At 38.1% G+C, this 20370-nt stretch overlaps 1 protein-coding gene across 1 annotated transcript; it reads left to right on the forward strand.

Annotated features, from left to right (window-relative positions):
* Positions 1-15811: 15811 nt before the first annotated feature.
* Positions 15812-19852, forward strand: LOC136203403 (phytoene synthase 2, chloroplastic). The gene is made up of 7 exons (XM_065994555.1): positions 15812-16100; positions 16177-16736; positions 16829-16879; positions 17730-17902; positions 18328-18563; positions 18713-18905; positions 19075-19852. The coding sequence occupies exons 2-7, from the start codon at positions 16334-16336 to the stop codon at positions 19255-19257; spliced, it is 1239 nt and encodes a 412-aa protein (XP_065850627.1). The 5' UTR covers positions 15812-16100; positions 16177-16333; the 3' UTR covers positions 19258-19852.
* The last annotated feature ends 518 nt before the right edge of the window (positions 19853-20370 follow it).

Raw genomic sequence — 20370 nt, forward strand, 5'->3', positions numbered from 1 at the left:
AAAGGATTTGTGAAATTCTTCGAATTAATATGGAGGGCTATTAATTTAGCAAAATAGTGGGAGCAATCTGAAATAAATTAAAATGGGGGGGGGGGGGTAGGAACTATTTAAAATTTAAGTACGTTAAGGCTGACTTCTTTTCTTTGAAAAAGGATTACACAGCGCGCTGAGTAGATAAGACTCTAGCTTAGTCAACTGGTGACTGAGTCAGATTCTTTCGTTGAGTCAAAAGATAGCACTTTGAGTCTATTCCTGAACTCAGACACTCAATACACACAACTCAGCTTGACCTCTTTACTTGGTCAGTTTTGTTTAAGCAAGCAATATATATGTTAAGGAGTTTAAGGTTAGAAAGATGTTACTCAGCAGATTTATCCAGGTTTGGCCTCTGAGCCTACGTCCTGTCCTCGGAACACGTTCCGAGCTTTCGAATTCTCTACTGAGCTCTTTAATGGTAGAGCATCAAACCTTTTACAACTTAGAAGCTGAGTATAACAAGAGTACCTTCCTCTATACCTCTACTCACTCCTAAACTCACACTGAGTACAATAACCGAGTACTCAGCCTCTCCTTTCTAATCTCTAGAAATGATAAAGATTTGTCCTAAACCATAATTGCTAAGACACTTTAGATGATTGAATAATCACTCTAGACTTTTACACAAAAGATATAGAATTTGGTGTAAGAATTTGCTTTTCTTTTTCTTGCAGAACTTTGCATAGAATTTTGGTCAGCGTAATGGCTTGATAAAAGTTCTGTGTCGAATGAAGCAACTGAAGGGCTCTATTTATAGAGACGTCTGAGACATCAGTCATTTCGAATTTCGAAATAACCGTTGGAGGGAAACGGCTTCCTGTCGTTGTCACTCAGTCTTGCTCAGAGCTCTCGGCCAATCAGATTTGAGTATCTTCTGTCCTCGGTCAGTCTTGAGCAGCTTTTAGTCAGCTTGGCAGAATGTCTCTCCATTTATGGTAAGGTCAACTAGACAGCGTCCTGTGTCTTCTCAACTTTACCCAAAGTGGAAACACTTTGTCTGGAAGTTGTTCTTGCTCAGCTACTGTCTTGTACTCTTTGTCGATTCAACCCAGCAGCTTCGTTACGAAGTTGTTCAACGAAGGTCTTCTCGATCCTTCTTCCGCTGAGCTACGTTTTGTACATAACGACAGTGTTTTACACACGCGGGCCGAGTTGCCTTGATCTATTTGACTTGGGCTTTGACTTCCGTATTGGGCTTTGGGCCTTTTATTCTTTATGTCTTATAAACAATTTTAACTCAACATTGAACAAACACATTAGTATAATAAATCAAAGCATTTAAACTTAGTGTGTTTAGAATATATTTAATTTTACTTAAATAATTTTGTCAAACCAAAATCATGTGGAAAGGTGTTTCAACACCAAGAAGTTCGATTGTCCTTATATAGGGAAAATCTGTGATGGATCATTTTGAAATGATTTAGCCGTTGCTGTTAAAACGGCTCTTTTAGGGGACAGATTCTGGTCAGCTTCAGACTATTCTGGCCATTCCCTTCCTCTGCTTTCCTTCAGACGTCAGGTTTGTCTTCTTGCGTCTGGCTTGTCTTTTTGTGCCAGTCGTCCTTTACCAATAATCCATTGACCCATACATCTCGGAATGTGTCTTCTGCGTATTTCCAAGGATTCAATTATTGGTACAGAGGGGCGGTAATCATTGTCTTTTAGCAAACGAATTTTTCATGCTGTCCTGAAGAATCACTCAGCTTCTACTGCGTAAATCATTGTCTTTGGCAATTCCTAGGCTAAGTATGTTTTTAGTCAGCTCAGCTTCGTAAGACAGTTGTTGTTGCTGTTTCTTATGCTGAGTTGCATTTCGCTTCTCTTTGTTGGACTTTTATGTCTTAGTCTCTTGATGATAAGGTTGATTCCACTCAGTTTGATACTTTAGGCTTCTATGCTGACTTTCATTCTACTTAGCTTGTTCTGTTCATCTCATGCTGACTGCTTCCTGTCTTACTTTTTATATTTATCTTTATTTATATTCATACTCAACATTGAACAAACGGATTAGTACAATTAAAATAAAGCACTTAAATTTAATTGTCTCTTAATCATGGATGATTTTGTCAAATCAAAATCTTGTGGAAAGGTGTTTCAACAGCTCCCTCGGGTGCTGTTGCGAATGAGCAAGAGGGGTATGAGAAGCATAGTCATGATGAAGGTGCTGCCAGAGAATCTAGCCCGATGCATCTGATTCAGCATAATGAACAGCTGGACTCTGCACCTCGGGATGGAATGCCTGGTGAGGATGAGATTAACGAGCCTATAGCTGGCACTGATACTGAAGAAATGGAGGACATCCGCCCGGGTAATCACGATGAGGTAAATTTCCTTACTGATACAAGTGAATGGGACAAGCATGCTATCTGCCCTAAAAATAGGGAAAACCTCTTGAACCATAAGTATGCGGCTGAATCTAGCGACTGGATCACCAAGAGGAAAAAGTCTAGGGCCAAATCTCTTGGTTCCCGTTTGAAGGGCAGGAACCATTTGTCTATCTCTTACACATGATCTGTCTGTACTGGAATTGTAGGGGGATCCAAAACTCGGGTACCCAAAGATCACTAAGGCAATTATGTAGGACAAACCATCCAGATTTAGTTTGCTTGTCTGAGCCTTTAGTTGAGTTTGATAGAACCCCCACGCATTTCTGGCAATCAATTGGGCTTTAATTTTGTTTCAGAAATGATTGTAACTCAATCTGGATATTATGTAGGACTGGTCTTACCAGCGGCTTACGAGTCATCGTTAATCATGAACAACACATCACTTGTGGCTATAGTTTGGACTCTCAGGATTTTCTGATCTCGTTTGTATATGGTAAAAATAGTGCAGTTAGGTGGAGATTGCTCTGGGATTCGCTGCTGGGTCTGGAAGGGAATGAAAGACAGTTGGTAATCGGTGACTTCAACGCGATTACAGGGACGTATGAAAAAATGGGAAGACCTCCATCCCAAAGAAGCTGCATGGATTTTAGGGAATTCATCAACATGGGTGGTTACCTAGAGGTAGAGAGCGTTGGACTTTTTTTCACTTGGTCTAACAGCAGACTGGGAGATGATCATGTAGAGTTTAAACTAGATAGGGTTTTTGCTAATGAGAGTTTTATTGATTGCTGGGACAGCGTCCGGTGTTCAGCCCTTCCACGGGATTCTTCTGATCACTGCCCTCTTCTTCTTGCCTGCAAATCCACACCGCTCGTGTTAGCAGGTTCAGGTTCTTGTTTATGTAGACTACACATGCTTCGCTAAGGCAGTTGGTTTCCGAACATTGGTCCTCCAGTTCTATCTCCCTTCCCCCGGCTCAGCTCCTTTGCTATAAACTTAAATCCTTGAGACCTAAGATCCGCCTCTGGAACCGTGAGGTATTCGTTCGGGTGGAAAGTAACATTGATTCTGCTACGAAGAGGCTTGAGGAGGTTCAATTCAGAATCTCTGAGTAGGGTATGAATGAATCCTATATGGCTCGGGAAGAGGAAGCTAAGCAGGAGCTTACGCTCCAACTTCTCAGGCAAGAGATGCTTCTCCGTGACAAAAGCAGGGAGAAATGGCTCACAGCTGGAGACCGCAATTCCAAGTTTTTTCAGAGATCGGCAAAGATAAAAAAGGTACAATCATCTCTGTGAAGTCTCATAATCGATAATCACCTTGTGTCAGATGAGAGTACGATTGCACAGCATGTGGTCTCATATTATGAATCGCTTTTCACTGGGGATTTGAGGCATATCAATTACGAAGCAATCAGCTCGGTTATTCCAAGAGAGGTGACTGACCTGGACAATGAGAATCTTACCAGGCCCCCAACAATCTCTAAGATCAAGAATGCGGTGTTCAGTATGAACAGTGACAGCTCACCGGGTCCAGATGGCTTTGGTGGGATCTTTTACCAGCATTTTTGGGACATTGTAGGTCCGGATGTATGCAGGATGGTTCTATATTTCTTTGAGTCTGGATGTATGCTCCCTGGCATGAACTCCAGCATCATCTCACTGATCCCCAAGATTGATGGTGCCAATGAGATCCATCAATTCCGGCCGGTTGCAATGGGTAACTTTAATTACAAGATCATCTCTAGAATCCTTTCTGACAGACTCACGATCATTGCCTCTAAAATTATATCTGACAATCAATTTGGGTTTATTCCTGGTCGAAGCATCCACCATTGCATAGCTGCAGCTTCGGAAGGGGTCAATCTGCTCAAAAAGAGATGCTTTGGAGGCAACATGGCGCTTAAAATTGACATCAGTAAGGCTTTTGATACTTTAGACTGGAATTTTCTATTGGCTGTCCTGAACTCTTTTGGCTTCTCCCTGAAATTTCAAAATTGGATCCTTGAGATCCTCAGATCAGCCAGAATCTCTATTGCTATTGGAGGTGGTATTAAACGGTTCTTCAGTTGCTCCTGTGGGGTTAGACAAGGTGACCCGCTCTCTTCCACTCTTTTTGGGATTGCTGAGGACTTCCTGGGTAGGTGGATTGCCAAGTTGGTGGTTGATGGTAGGTTCACACCTATGAGGTATACCGCTAACACTGCCTTCCCCTCTCATCTCCTCTATGCTGATGACATCATGCTTTTTGGTCAAGCTTCTCTCAGAAACATGAAGTGTATCAGAGATTTTTTCAGCTTCTATGAGTCTTTGTCGGGACAGGCAGTTAATTGGGATAAATCACATGTCTTCTTTGGCAACTTCGTCTCTCCCTCTAGGAAGGTTCGGCTTGCAAACTTACTGAATATTCGAACTGGCTCGCTTCCTTTCACCTATCTTGGGGTACCGCTATTCCAAGGAGCGCCCAAATCCCGCTACCTGCAACCGATCATTGGCAGGTTCCTGGGCAAATTTAGTTCTTGGAAGGGTCAGTCACTCTCTATGGCGGGCAGGCTCTCATTAATTAAATCTTCCCTGACTGGTGCCCTGGTGCACTCATTTTTAGTTTACAAATGGCCTTGTGCTCTTCTAACACGGATTAACAAGGCTATCCGTAACTTCCTTTGGACTGATGACAGAGAGAAAAGAAAATATATCACTGTTCCTTGGGCCACTTGTTGTTTACAGCTTAAGCATGGGGGTTTAGGGGTGAAAGACCTTAAGATGTTCAACTTGGCGCTGTTAGATAAGCTCTGCTGGGATTTTCTGCAAGGTAATAGCTTCATCATCTCGTTGCTCAAAGCAAGGTTCCTAACCATCTCAGGTTTGGAGAAAAAAATCATTGTGAGTTCCACCATTTGGTCCTCCCTGAAATCGAGATTTAAGGTTATTAGGAATGAGTCTCTCTGGTGGTTTGGGGAAAATTCTGCACTGAACTTCTGAACGACGAGGTGGATTGTCCCGTCTGTAGCGGATCAACTGGGTATTCCACGGAATCTGCATGAATTTATGTATGAACCTCTGCATCAGTTCAGGGAAAATGGGAACTGGGCTAATCTGGCCTTCCTCCCCCTACAAATTCAAAATAACATCAGACAGATCTTTGCATTCGAGGACGAGGACCGCTGTGTCTGGCTCCCTTCGGACTCCGGGGTATTAACTGTCAGAGAGTCTTATGAACGCCTCCTTCGCGGCCAGGACTGCAGTTGGAACAAGGTCATTTGGAACCAGTTTATTCCTCCAAGGCAAGCCTTTACTTGTTGGATGTTTATAAATGGCAGGCTGGCGGTTCAGGAGCTGCTGCAGTCGCGTGGTGTTGCTCTCGCCCAGAGGTGCATTTTGTGCAAGGCGGCGGGTGAGGACCTTGAGCACCTGTTCTTCGGTTGTAGCACATCCTCCTTCCTCTGGCGGTTGGTTTGTGGTGCAAACGGGGTGCGCTGTCCGCTGTTTAACATAAGCTCTTTCTGCGATGAGGTCACAGGAGCCCGAATTAAGAAACATGCGAGGAAGGGCTGGTACTTCTCGGCTATCACCTGCATATGGTACATTTGGTTCATCAGAAACCGTGCAATCTTTGACTAGGATCTCCCTTCAATCCAAAATCTTGGCTACAGTCTGATGCTTCTCCTCAAGGAAGGCTCGCTGACTGGTGCGATGAGAAATCGTCCGCCTCCTGAACCGAATTACTGCATTGTAAGATGGATACCCCCTTTGAGTGGCTGGTTAAAAGTTAACACTGACGGAGCCTCGGGATCGAATGGATGTGCTGGTATTGGAGGAATATTTAGGAACCACCGTGGCTTTATGGTTGGCTGTTTTGCTGCGCCTTTGCAATTCGCGAATGCCCAAGTTGCGGAGCTACAGGCCATTATTTGTGTTGTTCATGAAGCTTGGGAGAGAAATTGGGATCATCTATGGATTGAGTCAGACTCTTCATTTGCTGTTAATCTCCTCGGACATCAATCTAGAGAGGTTCCCTTGAGGATTAGGAGAGACTGGTGCAATTGTCTCCAAAAGCTTGCCGGAATGAACTGGAACGCCACACACATATTCAGGGAGGGAAACCAAGTTGCGGACCGTCTTGCTAGCATTGGTCAGAATGCTAATACCAAATTGTGGTGGAACACGCCACCAGACTCCTGCCAAAGCTTTGTTTTCGAAGATATCTGTAATGTAGCGCACATCCGTGTGCACTAGATCTGTCCTTTTCTTTTCTGCTTTATTTTTTGATTCTTCTCCCTCTGTATTCTTTTTCCTTTTATTAATAATATTCGGGTTGAGGGCTGTGTCGGGGGTGCCAACCTCGTTGGGATGTCTGACCTGCCCTCGCGTCCCAATTTTAAGTAAAAAAAAATAATAATTTGTTTTGATTATCAAAATTAATTTATTTAAAAGTTTGCTTTACCTAAATATTTGATATAGGTAATTCAAAGCGTTAAATGAATTATACGAATTAATTAGGGTATGCATAATACTGATTTTGTACATGTTATATTAATCTAATATGTACTTGTTACAATTTAATTAGATTAAATATAAAGGATACAAAATTAGCAAGAATAAATTTGGAAGTAAAATTAATTAAGTTGTTAATTTGATTAACTAAAAATATTACACAAATAGTTTGTGTAATCAACCAATTAAATTTAATTTAATTGAGTCTTTGCATGTTTGGCGTTATGGACATATTAGACCCTCTATAATAGTTATTCAGTCTTTTGGTATTTTAAAATAGGACATGCGTATCCTGCCTTCTCTTACTCTCTATTGTATTTCTCTTCTCATCCAATCCCTTCAAGTAAATTGAAGTTTCTAGAAATTGAATATTGTTGTAATTCAATGCGCCAAGGAGAAGACGGAGGACCCAAAGAGAAATATGTAATAGTTAGTATTTCCCTAGGGTGACCCTTTATTCCGTTTCTGGCTCAACTGAATAAATTTAGAGATATGTCCATAATTGTCAATGTTGAATGTATGAGTGTCTGATGTATGCTAAAGCAAATCAAGACTAGGTTAGATTATGAGACTTAAAATAAATTCCCTCACTTAATAAAAGTTAAGTCAATAAGCAAGTTATAAAATAGTTGCCTCCCTAATATTATAATTTAGCCGGCAGTACTGGGGGCCTTTGGGTTGTTGAGTCACTCAAGCTCGGGGTCTTATGGTAACACCTGAATTATCGAAAATCATTTTCACGAATATAAGGTTACGACTTAAACTAGCCGAGAACAATTGGATGAGTCACTCATGTTGTTAAAAGCTAGTAGGCAATATGATTGGGATTAATAATCAAAGATATATTAGTTACTAATGTGGTTAGTAACCCAATAACCTAGGAGTCATATTGAGATATGATTGATTACACGAATCTACCTATCGAATGGGGCTAGCTTGTTGAGTCACTCAAGGTGAAACTTCGCTAGATAGGATCCTAGCCTATTAAAGAATTTGAATAAATTCTTCGAATTGATATTGAGGGTTATTAATTTGGTAAAATAGTGGGAGTAATTTAAAAACATAAAAGTCCAACGTATTTAAATTGTAAATGAATTAAACAAATGAATAACATTCGTCACCTTTCTCACTCTCAGGTTATAAACAAATCGTACTCTTAAAAACAATCATGTCGAAAACCGATCTAAGAAATATCCTTATCGATAACAAATTGAATGGTTCAAACTTCGCCGACTGGTTTCGTAACCTCAAAATCGTTTTGAAGTTCAAAAAGATAGGGTATGTATTGGATACGTCGATACCCGCTCTTCCGGTTGATGATGCACCCATTGAAGAGATTGATGCCTATCAGAAGCATAAATCCGATGATGAACATGCGGGGTGCATCATACTTGCATCAATGACACCAGATGTGCAAAGGCAACATGAGGAGATGGATGCCTATTTTATTGTCATGCACTTGAAAGAGTTGTTTGGGAAACAGACTCGCTGTGGATGTTTTGAGATATCAAAACTATTGTTTCGCTGTAGGATGCAAGAGGGCACATCTGTTATGACACACTGTGTCAAGATGATTGGCTATATCACCAAACTTTCAAGCATTGGCTTCGCGATGGATCATGAACTAAGTGTTGACTTACGTCTTACATCCCTCCCAGAGAGTTATTCGTAGTTCACTATGAACCACCAGATGAATGACTTACAGACATCTCTTGAAGAGCTCGCCAATATGCTCAAGGCTGTTGAGCCCAACTTAAAGAAAGATAAGGTGATACCCGCTCTTATGATTGCGGGATCAAAGAAGAGGAAAGGGAATTTTCCCAATCCAAAATATCCCAAGAAGAATAAGGGAGGCAAGCCAGCTCAAGCTAAAGGAAAGCAAGTCAAGAAGCCCAAAAGGGAATGCCACTTCTGTGGTAAAGATGGGCATTGGAGGAGAAATTGCAAGGAGTACCTAGCTTCTCTCAAGAAGGGAAAGGATGGTGCTTCAACTTCTGGTATGTTCTATATTGAAATTAACTCAATCTCGCAGTCTGAATCTTGGGTATTGGATATCGAATGTGGATCTCATATTTGTATGAATATGCAGGAACTAAAGCAGACTAGGGAATCGAAGAAAGGAGACGTGAATCTGCGAGTTGGAAATGGTGCAAGGGTTGCCGCACTCGCGATTGGAGATTATGATCTACATCTACCATCAGGACTTGTAATAGAATTGAGGAATTGTTTGTATGTTCCAGAGATGTCTTGTAACATTATTTCTATTAGCTGTCTAGTTGATGATGGCTTTCATGTTTCGATTAAGAACAATAGTTGCGAATTTTATAGAAACAACATTTTCTATTTTTCAGGAATATCAATGAATGAGATTTATATTTTGAATGATAAGATTTCTGCTTTCGCAATTGATACCAAAACACTTAGACTAGATAATTCAACTTACTTGTGGCATTGTCGTTTAGGCCATAAAAACCAGAGACGCATGCTTAAGCTACATCAAGATGGGCTTGTAGACTCGATCGATTGTGAATCAATGGAAACGTGTGAGTCATGTTTAAAAGGAAAAATGACAAAGACACCCTTTAGCAATAAAGGTCAGCGTGTATCAGACACTCTAGGATTAATACATTCAGATGTATGTGGTCCTATGTCAGTCCAAGCAAGAGGAGGATTCAGATACTTCATTAGCTTCATAGATGATCATACTAGATATGGTTATATCTATTTGATGAAGCACAAGTCAGAAGCTTTTGAGAAATTCAAATGCTTTAAGAATGAAGTTGAAAATCAAACCGGAAAGACTATTAAAATACTTCGATCTGATTGAGGTGGGGAATATCTTTCAGAAGATTTTATGAATTATCTAAATGAATGTGGAATATGCTCACAATGGACGCCTCCTTATACACCACAACACAATGGTGTGTCAGAAAGGAGAAATCGAACCTTATTGGATATGGTACGAGCCATGATGAGTACCACATCTCTTCCAAAATCATTCTGGGGCTATGCCTTAGAAACTGCCCTATTTACCTTAAACCGAGTTCCAACTAAATCCACAAGTTCTACACCACATGAACTATTTATTGGTAGAAAACCCATCTTCTCTTTCATGAAAATATGGGGATGTTCAGCATACGTCAAACGTATTGTGTCAGATAAATTAGATCCCAAATCTGACAAGTGTTTCTTCATTGGATACCCAAAGGAAACTGTGGGATATTACTTTTATCATCCAGATGATCAGAAAGTAATAGTATCCAAACACGCAGTGTTTCTAGAGAAAGAGTTTCTGGAAGAGACACGGAATGGAATCGTAATTGAACTTGAGGAAGTTCAAGAGGAATCACATGTTGAAACCGCGGAAGAAGAAGTTGAACCCGAACCCGTTTCACTAGATGAAACACAAATGTCATATCCCACTCGTAGGTCTCAAAGAGTTCGTGAACTCCCAGTTAGATATGGTTTTCTAGTGGGAGATGACGAACTAGTTCCCGTATTAGACGATGAACCCGAAACCTACGAAGAAGCTCTTGCTAGTCCAAAATCTAAAGCATGGATTGAGGCCATGAATTCTGAAATGGACTCCATGTATACCAACCAAATATGGACTTTGGTTGATCCACCTGAAGGGATAAAACCCATTGGGTGCAGGTGGATCTTCAAGAAGAAGACTGACATGGATGGAAAGGTTAGTACCTACAAAGCTAGGTTAGTAGTGAAAGGATATCGTCAAAAGCAAGGAGTTGACTATGACGAGACTTTCTCTCCAGTAGCCATGTTCAAATCCATCAGAATATTGCTTGCAATTGCTGCTCATTTTGATTATGAGATCTGGCAAATGGATGTGAAAACAGCTTTCCTAAATGGAAATCTGCTTGAGGATATATACATGATGCAACCTGAAGGTTTCACGTCGAAGGATGCAACCAAGGTTTGCAAACTTCAAATGTCCATTTATGGACTTAAGCAATCATCTAGAAGGTGGAACAAGCGTTTTGATGAAACCATAAAACAATTTGGTTTCGAACAAAACTTTGAAGAGGCTTGTGTCTATAAGAAGAGAAATGGGAGCTCAGTCGTTTTCTTAGTACCATATGTTGATGATATACTACTTATGGGAAACGATGTCGCAATGTTGCAAACAGTAAAAGTTTGGTTATCGGGAAATTTCTCCATGAAAGACTTGGGAGAAGCAGCTTATATTTTGGGAATTAAGATCTATCGGGATAGATCAAAGAAACTGCTTGGACTATCCCAGTCTACATATATTGACAAAGTCCTAAAGCATTTTGACATGCATGAATCGAAAAGGGGTAACTTGCCAATGGTCTATGGTGTCAAGTTATCAAATGATCAGTGTCCTAAAATAGACAGTGATAAGGATCGTATGCTGTAATTCCTTACTACAGTGCGGTTGGTTCGATCATGTATGCCATGCTTTGCACTAGACCTGATGTGGCGTTCGCATTGAGTATGACGAGCTGCTGTCAAGGAAATCCAGGATTTGATCACTGGATTACTGTCAAGAACATTTTTAAGTACCTTAGAAGGACCAAAGACATGTTCCTCGTATATGGACACGGAGAATTGAAAATTGAAGGATATTCAGATGCTAGTCATCTGACTGATGAAAATGATTATAGATCCCAATCAGGATACCAGTTTATCCTAAATGGAGGTTCAGTTAGTTGGAAGAGTTCCAAGCAAGGAAGTGTTGCTTTCTCGTCGACTGAATCAGAGTACATCGCAGCTGCAGAAGCGGCAAAGGAGACTGTTTGGATTAGGAAGTTCATAACGGAACTTGGAGTGGTGCCTGACATTGTGAATCACATTACTCTGTACTGTGATAACATTGGAGCCATTGCACAAGCAAAGGAACCACGGTCTTATAATGCATCCAAACATTATCTCAAGCGATATCATCTCATTAGAGAGATCATAGCCAGGGGAGATGTGAGAATAGAAAAGGTGCATACTGAGGACAACGTTGCAAATCCGTTGACCAAGCCATTACCACAAAGAGCTCATGATAAACATCTTATTTCTTCTGGTATTAGTTTCAGGAACAATTGGCTTTAGTCCAAGTGGGAGAATGTTGGAGTTTAGTGTCCTAAAGACAATTGTTTTAGGATATTAATATTAATGAATAAATTGTTTATTTGATCATTTGTTTAATCAGACATATAGCATTAAAATGTAGCTATATATAAAGGCACAAATCTTTCATAAAGAAAGTAACCCTAAGTTCATTTAAGTAGTTATAAAGTGTTCATACAAGCATGGAGTGAGACTGTACTTTATAATAGACCAATAGACTTAAAGTAAACCCAAGTCAAGTGATATGTTATAGGGGTTGGCATATTACTATTGAGACTTGTATGTAACAGTGTTTTCTGTCGAGACAGAAAGCTGATCTCACAAGCTTTAGATATTTAGATATCTAGATAGTTACATGGATCCGGTGAAGGAGTTCATTAGGATTGGGACCCGACTTGAGATAACAGTATGGATTAATTTATCTAAAAGTGTCAACTGTTCATCTCATTGGTATTAGTAGACTCAAACATTCGTTAATTAGTGATTCTGGATTATGGAGTCTGGTACTTTGATTCTATGCGAGCACGATCCAACAGGTGAGAGCCTAGGGTGTGTGAGAGCAGGGTTGGGTATCACACAAAGTGATTGCAGAATAGTTAATGTCAGATTGGGCATTCGTCACTCATGATAAGTGGGAGATATATCCAAATGGTCGCTTGTGGTGAATTAACTGAAATCATTGCAAGGTGATAGAGTTAAGAGTAGAAATGAATATTTCACTTAACTTATCTTTCATAGTGAATTCAACCTGTACAAGTAAAACCGACTCTTCGTTATATGTAACCTTGACACGCTCCATGGTTATAAGGAATTGACCAACATGATATATTTGATGAAGGATCGTATTATACTGTACCTAATGCAGAAAGGTTAACGTCAGTTATCAACCTGACTTCTTAATTGCTCTGGGGGAATATCATAGGTTCTGCTAGTAACAGCTCGCGACGGTGTTCCCTTATATATATATATATATATATATATATATATATATATATATATATATGTTGGAATTAATCGTGATGAATAATTTCAAATGATATATATGGCTAGTGGCAATAAAGAACCTAATGGGTCGCATATGGGACTTGGAATCGGAGGACAAAAATGTAATTAGTGAGACACTATATAGGGGGCCGAAATTTGCATATTAATTAGGGATAAATTAATTTGATTAATAACTGTAATTTGATTATGGTTGTGAATTAAATTAAAGGATTATCAGATAATGTTAATTAGAAGTTTTATGTGATTGAAACTCTAATTAATTATCCTAACATTAATTAATTATTAATTTGATTAATAATAATTATCTAGATATAATTAGTTATTATTTAGATAATAGTAAAGTGTTTATTTAATTATCTAATTAGGAATCCTATTCCGAATAAGATTCCAATTATTTAATTACCTAACACAACTGGGATTAGGGTTTAGAGAAGTCTATAAATAGACTCCCTAACCCCAGGAATTTCGACCTACACAGATAAAAGGAGGAGAAACCGTTCCGTCGTCGTCTCGGCTAATTCTCATTATTCTTACTCTCTCTTTGATCTCGTATCGATTTCCGTTAGAGGCAATCATTGCGATTGCTTTTAAAGGTTGATTACTGATTAGTTTTGTTTTTCTGTGTTGAACAAAAAAGTTCGTTGCTCACGGATTGATAATAAGAAGTTGTGGGCACTTCGTTTGCAACCGTAGATAGTTCTTCACCGAAGGTATTACTTTCTATCCCTCTTTATATGAAATAACAATTAACAGATCTTGGAAAAGGGAAATAGATAAAATAGATAAAATTTTATTAGCCTCATCACCCACTCAATTGACGTCATGATGTTGATTGGGCTGGTTGTCCTGACACACGTCGCTCCACCTCATGCTACTGTCTCTTTCTCGGCGACAGTCTCATCTCTTGGTCCGCCAAACGACAGCCTACATTGTCCAGATCCAGTGCTGAAGCTGAATATCGTGGGGTTGCAAATGTAGTTTCTGAAACATGCTGGATTTGTAACCTTCTTCTTGAACTTGGATGCCCAATTGCAAAATCCACCTTGGTTTATTGTGATAACGTTAGTGCAGTATATCTCAGTGGCAATCCGGTTCAGCATGATCGCACCAAACATGTTGAGATGGATATTCACTTTGTTCGGGAAAAAGTGGCAAAAGGTGAAGTCCGTGTTCTACACGTCCCATCTCGTTATCAGATTGCCGACATCTTCACCAAAGGTCTGCCGTCACCTTTGTTTGAAGACTTCAGGACTAGTCTCAATATTCGGCCTCCGAACCCTTCGACTACGGGAGTGTATTAGAGAATATATTAAATAGATAACTTTGTATCTCATAGTTAGTTCCTCATATCTAGGTGTGTATCTTAGACTAGTCATTGAACACAACACAAATTGTACTCTTGTATAAATAGACAATTTGTCATCAATAACAATTACGGAAGAATTCAGTTTGTTACAACCTGTAGCATCCCTGGAGCGTTTGCTGCTCCCTGAAATTATATTACACGTATTACATTTCAATTATTGAAATCTTATAAGAATAACTAAATTAAACTAATAAAAGAATAAATCAATAATAAAATAGTATCAATTCAGGTATCGAGAACGGATTAGACACGTCATTTCTATTACTCCGTTCAGTTTTGATTTCTCCCTACACGTACAATTGACAGAACTTAACGGGGTAATATCAACATCGTGTCTCATTCCGTTATTGAGACCTAAATTGGTACCCTTTTTAAAAGTTAAGCTTATATTGATGCTATTTTGTACGTGGAGCCTAAATTAATACTTCCTTAAAAACCACAGGCCTATTTTGGTACCTTATCCCTTTTATCTTTAATAATTTATTTATTTATTATTGTTATTATTATAAATTTATTAATGTCTAATATTATCATTAAAATTATTTCAAAGGCTAATATCATCATTATTGTTAAGTTCAGTAGAATTCAGTCAAGATCACTAGCATTCAGTTCGGGTTTGGGTTTGAAGGCTTAGATGATGCCAACCTTGTTGGGAATCCTGGGTCTTCTTCCTTTGTCCCCCACTTTCAATAAAAAAAAACTTCAGTAATATTCAATAGCATTCAGTTCAGTTTAATTCAGTAACATTCAGTTCAGTTTTTTTAAGTGATAAAAGATAAAGCCTTATTTATTTCTCAAATCACTAAGAGGATGTTTAGTATGAGGATAATCGAGGTACGATAAGAATAAAAAATATAAGGCTCATTTATTTTAATGTTTGTTTGAAAAATGATATGATCAAATCTTATACAAGAGAGGGTGATACAAAGAATGAGATAAAATGTTGTAATTTTAATATTATACTATCAAATAAGACTATCCAGTATAATGTATTATTTATCATTATTTCATTTCAACGCAGTATGTTTGGAATACCTCAATTATATTGTCCTAATCTTCTAAATAATTATTGAGAAGCCTATTAAAGCATTTTTAGAATAGTTGAATAACTTTCCGGTGCTTTCACAAATTAAGAGTTCATTAGTAATGGAATATCTTTTCACTATTTTACTAAAAATGGAACGAAATGATCTTGTTTTGCTCCTCTCTCAGTGTTAATAACATTTTTAAAATTAGTATTTTTATTAATAATGTAATAAATACACTGGTAATGTTGGAAAATGAATGGTAAAACGTGGAAAGCAAAGTCCATCTGTCTTTCTTTCTATTACCAAATTATTGCGACAGGAAGGGAAACGCGTGAAAAAGGGAGCGGGCAAACCACAATCGGGTTCAGGCAGGCAACCCATTCGGATCCAAACCCTTGGAAGATAATAATATACTACAAACCAGTAAAAAGAAAATAAGGGTCTGGAAGATTAGAGAGTGTAGTAGTGGGCGGGCGTTGCTTAATTTTCTTTTATTTATTTATCCTTCCATTTATTCAGTGAGTGGTTCCAATCTAAACACCAAAAAGGTTTCAGCTTTTTATTTATATTCATTCATTCATTCTCCTTTTTATTGTTATTTTGGCACTATATTTCTCTGCTTTTAAGTATATTCTTTTTAGAATATACAAAACCAAATCAACTTTTTGAGAGCTTAATCCAATTTTAATGGAAATGGACTACTAGTATTATAATTCAGACTCTCACCTTAATTTCTTTCGTTCAGGTAACTGTTTTGAGATCTCATTATGTTATGTTATGTTTTCTGCTTTTTAATTTTCCTGAATGTTTATTACTTGCAGTTGCAGACCTCCAACGGAACCCCCATTTCTCCAATAAAGTTGGTTTCCTTTTTGTTTGTGGCTCTTCTTTTTTTTTTTTTTTTAAGAATTAAAAGTTGAAGTGGGTTATCTTCAAAACAAGATAAAGTTTTAAGCTTTTTGGCCATTGAAAGAAAACATGACGGTAGCATTGCTATGGGTTGCCAACCCAAGTGCAGAGTTTGGGTTACTTCATTCTGTCCGGGTTTTGGATTCATCAAAGTTTGCTTCTTGGGACCGGAATTTGATGTTTAAGGGGAAAGCAAACAAGCAGAAATGGATGAGAAATCATAGCAAAAGCAAACTCCATGTAATATCAGGCACAATAGCAACTCCTGCCGGAGAATTGGCCATCTCATCTGAAGAGAAGGTCTACAATGTGGTCATGCAACAAGCGGCTTTGGTTAAGAAACAACTGACCACAACTGGGGATCTTGATGTTAAACCTGATATTCTTCTTCCTGGAAATTTGGGATTGTTGACTGAAGCTTATGATCGTTGTGGTGAAGTTTGTGCTGAATATGCCAAAACCTTTTACTTGGGTTAGCTTTCTCTTCTTTTATGTTTTGCTTCAGGAATTCTTACTATTATTATGTTTTGGAGATTTAATCATCAATGGCTTCTGGTTACTCAGGAACTTTGCTGATGACACCGGAAAGGCGAAGGGCTATCTGGGCAATATATGGTGAGTCTGATACGAGTTTCGATTCTAAATTATGCTCTCTTACTAGAACTGGAAACAACCTTGGATTCTATCCTTCCCAAAGAAAATATGAAAAAAATTAGGGTCCATTTTGATAGATGATGAGGATTGAAATGATAAGGGGTTTGGTTTGGAATATAAAATTTTCTAGTTTTGTCTTTTTGTTATAAAACTCCAAATTCCAAGCAAATGATTTCAACTAAGCCATTGCAAAGCCTTTTTTAGTATCCATCCAAATGGAATCTTGGTTAGTGTTGATTAAAGGGGATTCTAATATCTTAATATGGATATCCAGCAGTATAGATGACTTTGAATTTGAATGCCAACTTATATGCTAATAATCGGTTAGTGTTATTTGGCTAACAGATTGAACATATACTGATATGGAAATATGGAATTCAAATCATGTATAATTGGAAGCAGTATTGCTCTTAGTCTTTCCTTTTTTGGACTAATGAATCCAAGCCATTTTAAGCCAAGCTTAAACGTTGTTAGTATTCGATAAAGTTAAAGCAATCGTGACGATTGAATCTGAATTCTATCTTGCTTCATCGTTTCTTTCTTCCCCTTGATTATATGTAATCAAGAGGAGGAACATAGACTTAGGAAGACGATGGCTTTGCACTGTTTTCATACCTCACTCTGAATAAGTTGATATTTTGGTATCAGCTGTCTGGTCTAATTCCATTCCAAATGACTGCTGGAATTTATGTTTTCCATTGTTCAATAGCAGTGTGATAAACATTAATCAGGGACCAAAAGCAATGCTAGAGATATTGAAAGAAAGAGAGATTCTCCTTTCAGTTCCTTATGATATTGTGTGCAAATGTAGTGTGGTGTAGGAGGACAGATGAGCTTGTTGATGGGCCAAATGCTTCACACATAACGCCGATGGCTTTAGATAGGTGGGAGGCAAGATTGGAAGATCTTTTCCAAGGTCGTCCTTTCGATATGCTTGATGCTGCTTTGTCAGATACTGTTGCTAAATTTCCTGTCGACATTCAGGTTACGTCATATTTTTTAGATTTTCATCAGAGAATTGCTACAAATTTATTTTAGTAGCATATCAGATAGCTGTTTTATTGCCACTTTGAAAATGATGAACAGCAGCTTACAATTAGAACTGGAGGGTACATACAACCTTTTTGTGCTTGAATCTTCCTTGGCCATTCACTTCAGTAAGGTTTTATGCATGAATTTGGAGCAATCACATAAAAGGCAACTCTTTGAGGCTGCTGGATACTCGATTTCTCAACATTTTCATTTGAAATTTTTTAGGAGATACCACAAATAAACTCTTTGTTTTTCCCAATATTATTTGCAGTTACATCTTTAGGCAGAATATTTGTTGTGTTATTTTGAATTTAGATTATGTTGCATTGTTTAGATGATTGAGTTTTTAGCTGATGATTTTAGTTTCTCTTTCTCAGCCATTTAAAGATATGATAGACGGAATGAGGATGGACTTGAAGAAGTCAAGATATAACAATTTTGATGAGCTTTATCTGTACTGTTATTACGTTGCTGGTACTGTTGGATTAATGAGTGTTCCGGTGATGGGCATTGCACCTGAATCTCAATCGTCAACTGAGAGTGTCTACAATGCTGCCTTGGCATTAGGGATCGCGAATCAGCTCACCAACATACTGCGGGATGTTGGAGAGGAGTAAGTATAGTGCTTTCATGCTCTAACTTTCTGATTTCCATTGACAAAAAGAATGCCTCTGGCTCCAAAAATGAAAGAGACAAGAGACCATAGTAAAGTTCATATTTCCTTCCATTAACTCATCATCGTTGATGTATATTCTTCTGCAGTGCAAGAAGAGGAAGGGTGTATTTACCGCAGGATGAGCTTGCGAAGGCGGGGCTTTCAGATGAAGACATATTCGCTGGAAGAGTCACAGATAAATGGAGACATTTTATGAAGAATCAAATTAAGAGAGCGAGGATGTTCTTTAATGAGGCGGAGAAAGGAGTTACAGAATTGAGTTCTGCAAGCAGATGGCCGGTAAGCATCATCGACCTCCCATCAAACGCATTTTGTACTGTGATTGATTTCTTTCGATGTTTATTTGGATTCATTCTGATCATAGAGGGGCAAACACAATTCACACTGTGATTGAGTCTTGAACTTTTGTATGGGAGCAAGAATCATAAGTGTTAATTGGATATTGCAGGTATGGGCAGCATTACTGTTATACCGTCAAATATTGGACGAGATAGAAGCAAATGATTACAACAATTTCACGAAGAGGGCGTATGTAAGCAAAAGCAAGAAGCTAGCTTTTTTGCCAATGGCATATGCAAAATCATTTCTTGGTGCACCAAGAATATCACCATCTTCACCGAAGAAGGCATAAAAGTATTCTAAAAGCATATACAACAGAAAAAGAAAATCAAAATTTGTATATGACCAAATGTTATAATGCAGCACGTATTCATTGAAAGTAATTAAGGCAATTAAATTCAATTGAATTGAATTCAAGATGTATACATTCTGTTACAAGCTCAAATCTGAATTGAAAGCAAGTAAACTTAGAAATCCATTTCTAAGAGAAAACCTACCCTCAAACATTGTACCATACAAAAATATAAGCTAGAAGCAGCCTATAACACGCTGACTTAAAGATGAAGTTGGATGAGACAAGGGCTTCTGCAGGCAGCTTCTCTGAAGGAAGCCAAGAAGTATCAGGACATACAATTGAAGTGGCTGAAGAAGGAATATTATGAATTGAGTTTTGGGTTGCACAAAAATTGGAAGAGATAGCTGCTTCTTCTTCTTAGGTTAGGGTCATGAAGGCCATGGGGCATATATGAAGATGGGTTTGACCTCGTTCTTCTCCCTGAATATCTGTATAATTTTTATGGATTTTTGTTCATACTTTTCGTTTTTGGTTCCAAGTCTTGTAATGCTTATCATATATTTTCAATTAGTGTTTGGGCTACCTTAACATATATTGCCAACGTTCTATAGTTCTTTACTGTTTATGGATAAATATCTTTAGCCAAAAACCATGCTGACTTTACCTTTATCATTTCCATTTTAGCACATTGAGTCGAGTCTTTAATCTTTTCTCCAATATATTAAATCATTAATCTTTTATTTTATTTTATTTTTTTTATCACATTAAGTTTCTACTTACCAAATTAGTTAATTGTCTGAAATTGTATGTTTTATTGTTCAAAATAAAGTTTTCATAGTTTCTCTATAACTACATTACATGTAACAAGAAATTACTTTCAAACTGTTAAGATGTAAATTTTAAACCACAAATAGAATGAATAACCGAGTTTTATGTTTAAAATTGACTATTCTGATTATCGTCATAAAAAAAAGAAGAAAATATATCTAAGACTTAATGTGTTGAAATGAAAAATCAAGAGCTCAATGCACCAAAATCAAGATATTAAGTGTCTAAAGATGTTTTTTTTTTTGCCATATCTTCGGGAGATGTATTAACAAGATTGCATAG

Source organism: Euphorbia lathyris, chromosome 1 (assembly GCF_963576675.1).
Source record: "Euphorbia lathyris chromosome 1, ddEupLath1.1, whole genome shotgun sequence".
Lineage (NCBI taxonomy): Eukaryota > Viridiplantae > Streptophyta > Magnoliopsida > Malpighiales > Euphorbiaceae > Euphorbia > Euphorbia lathyris.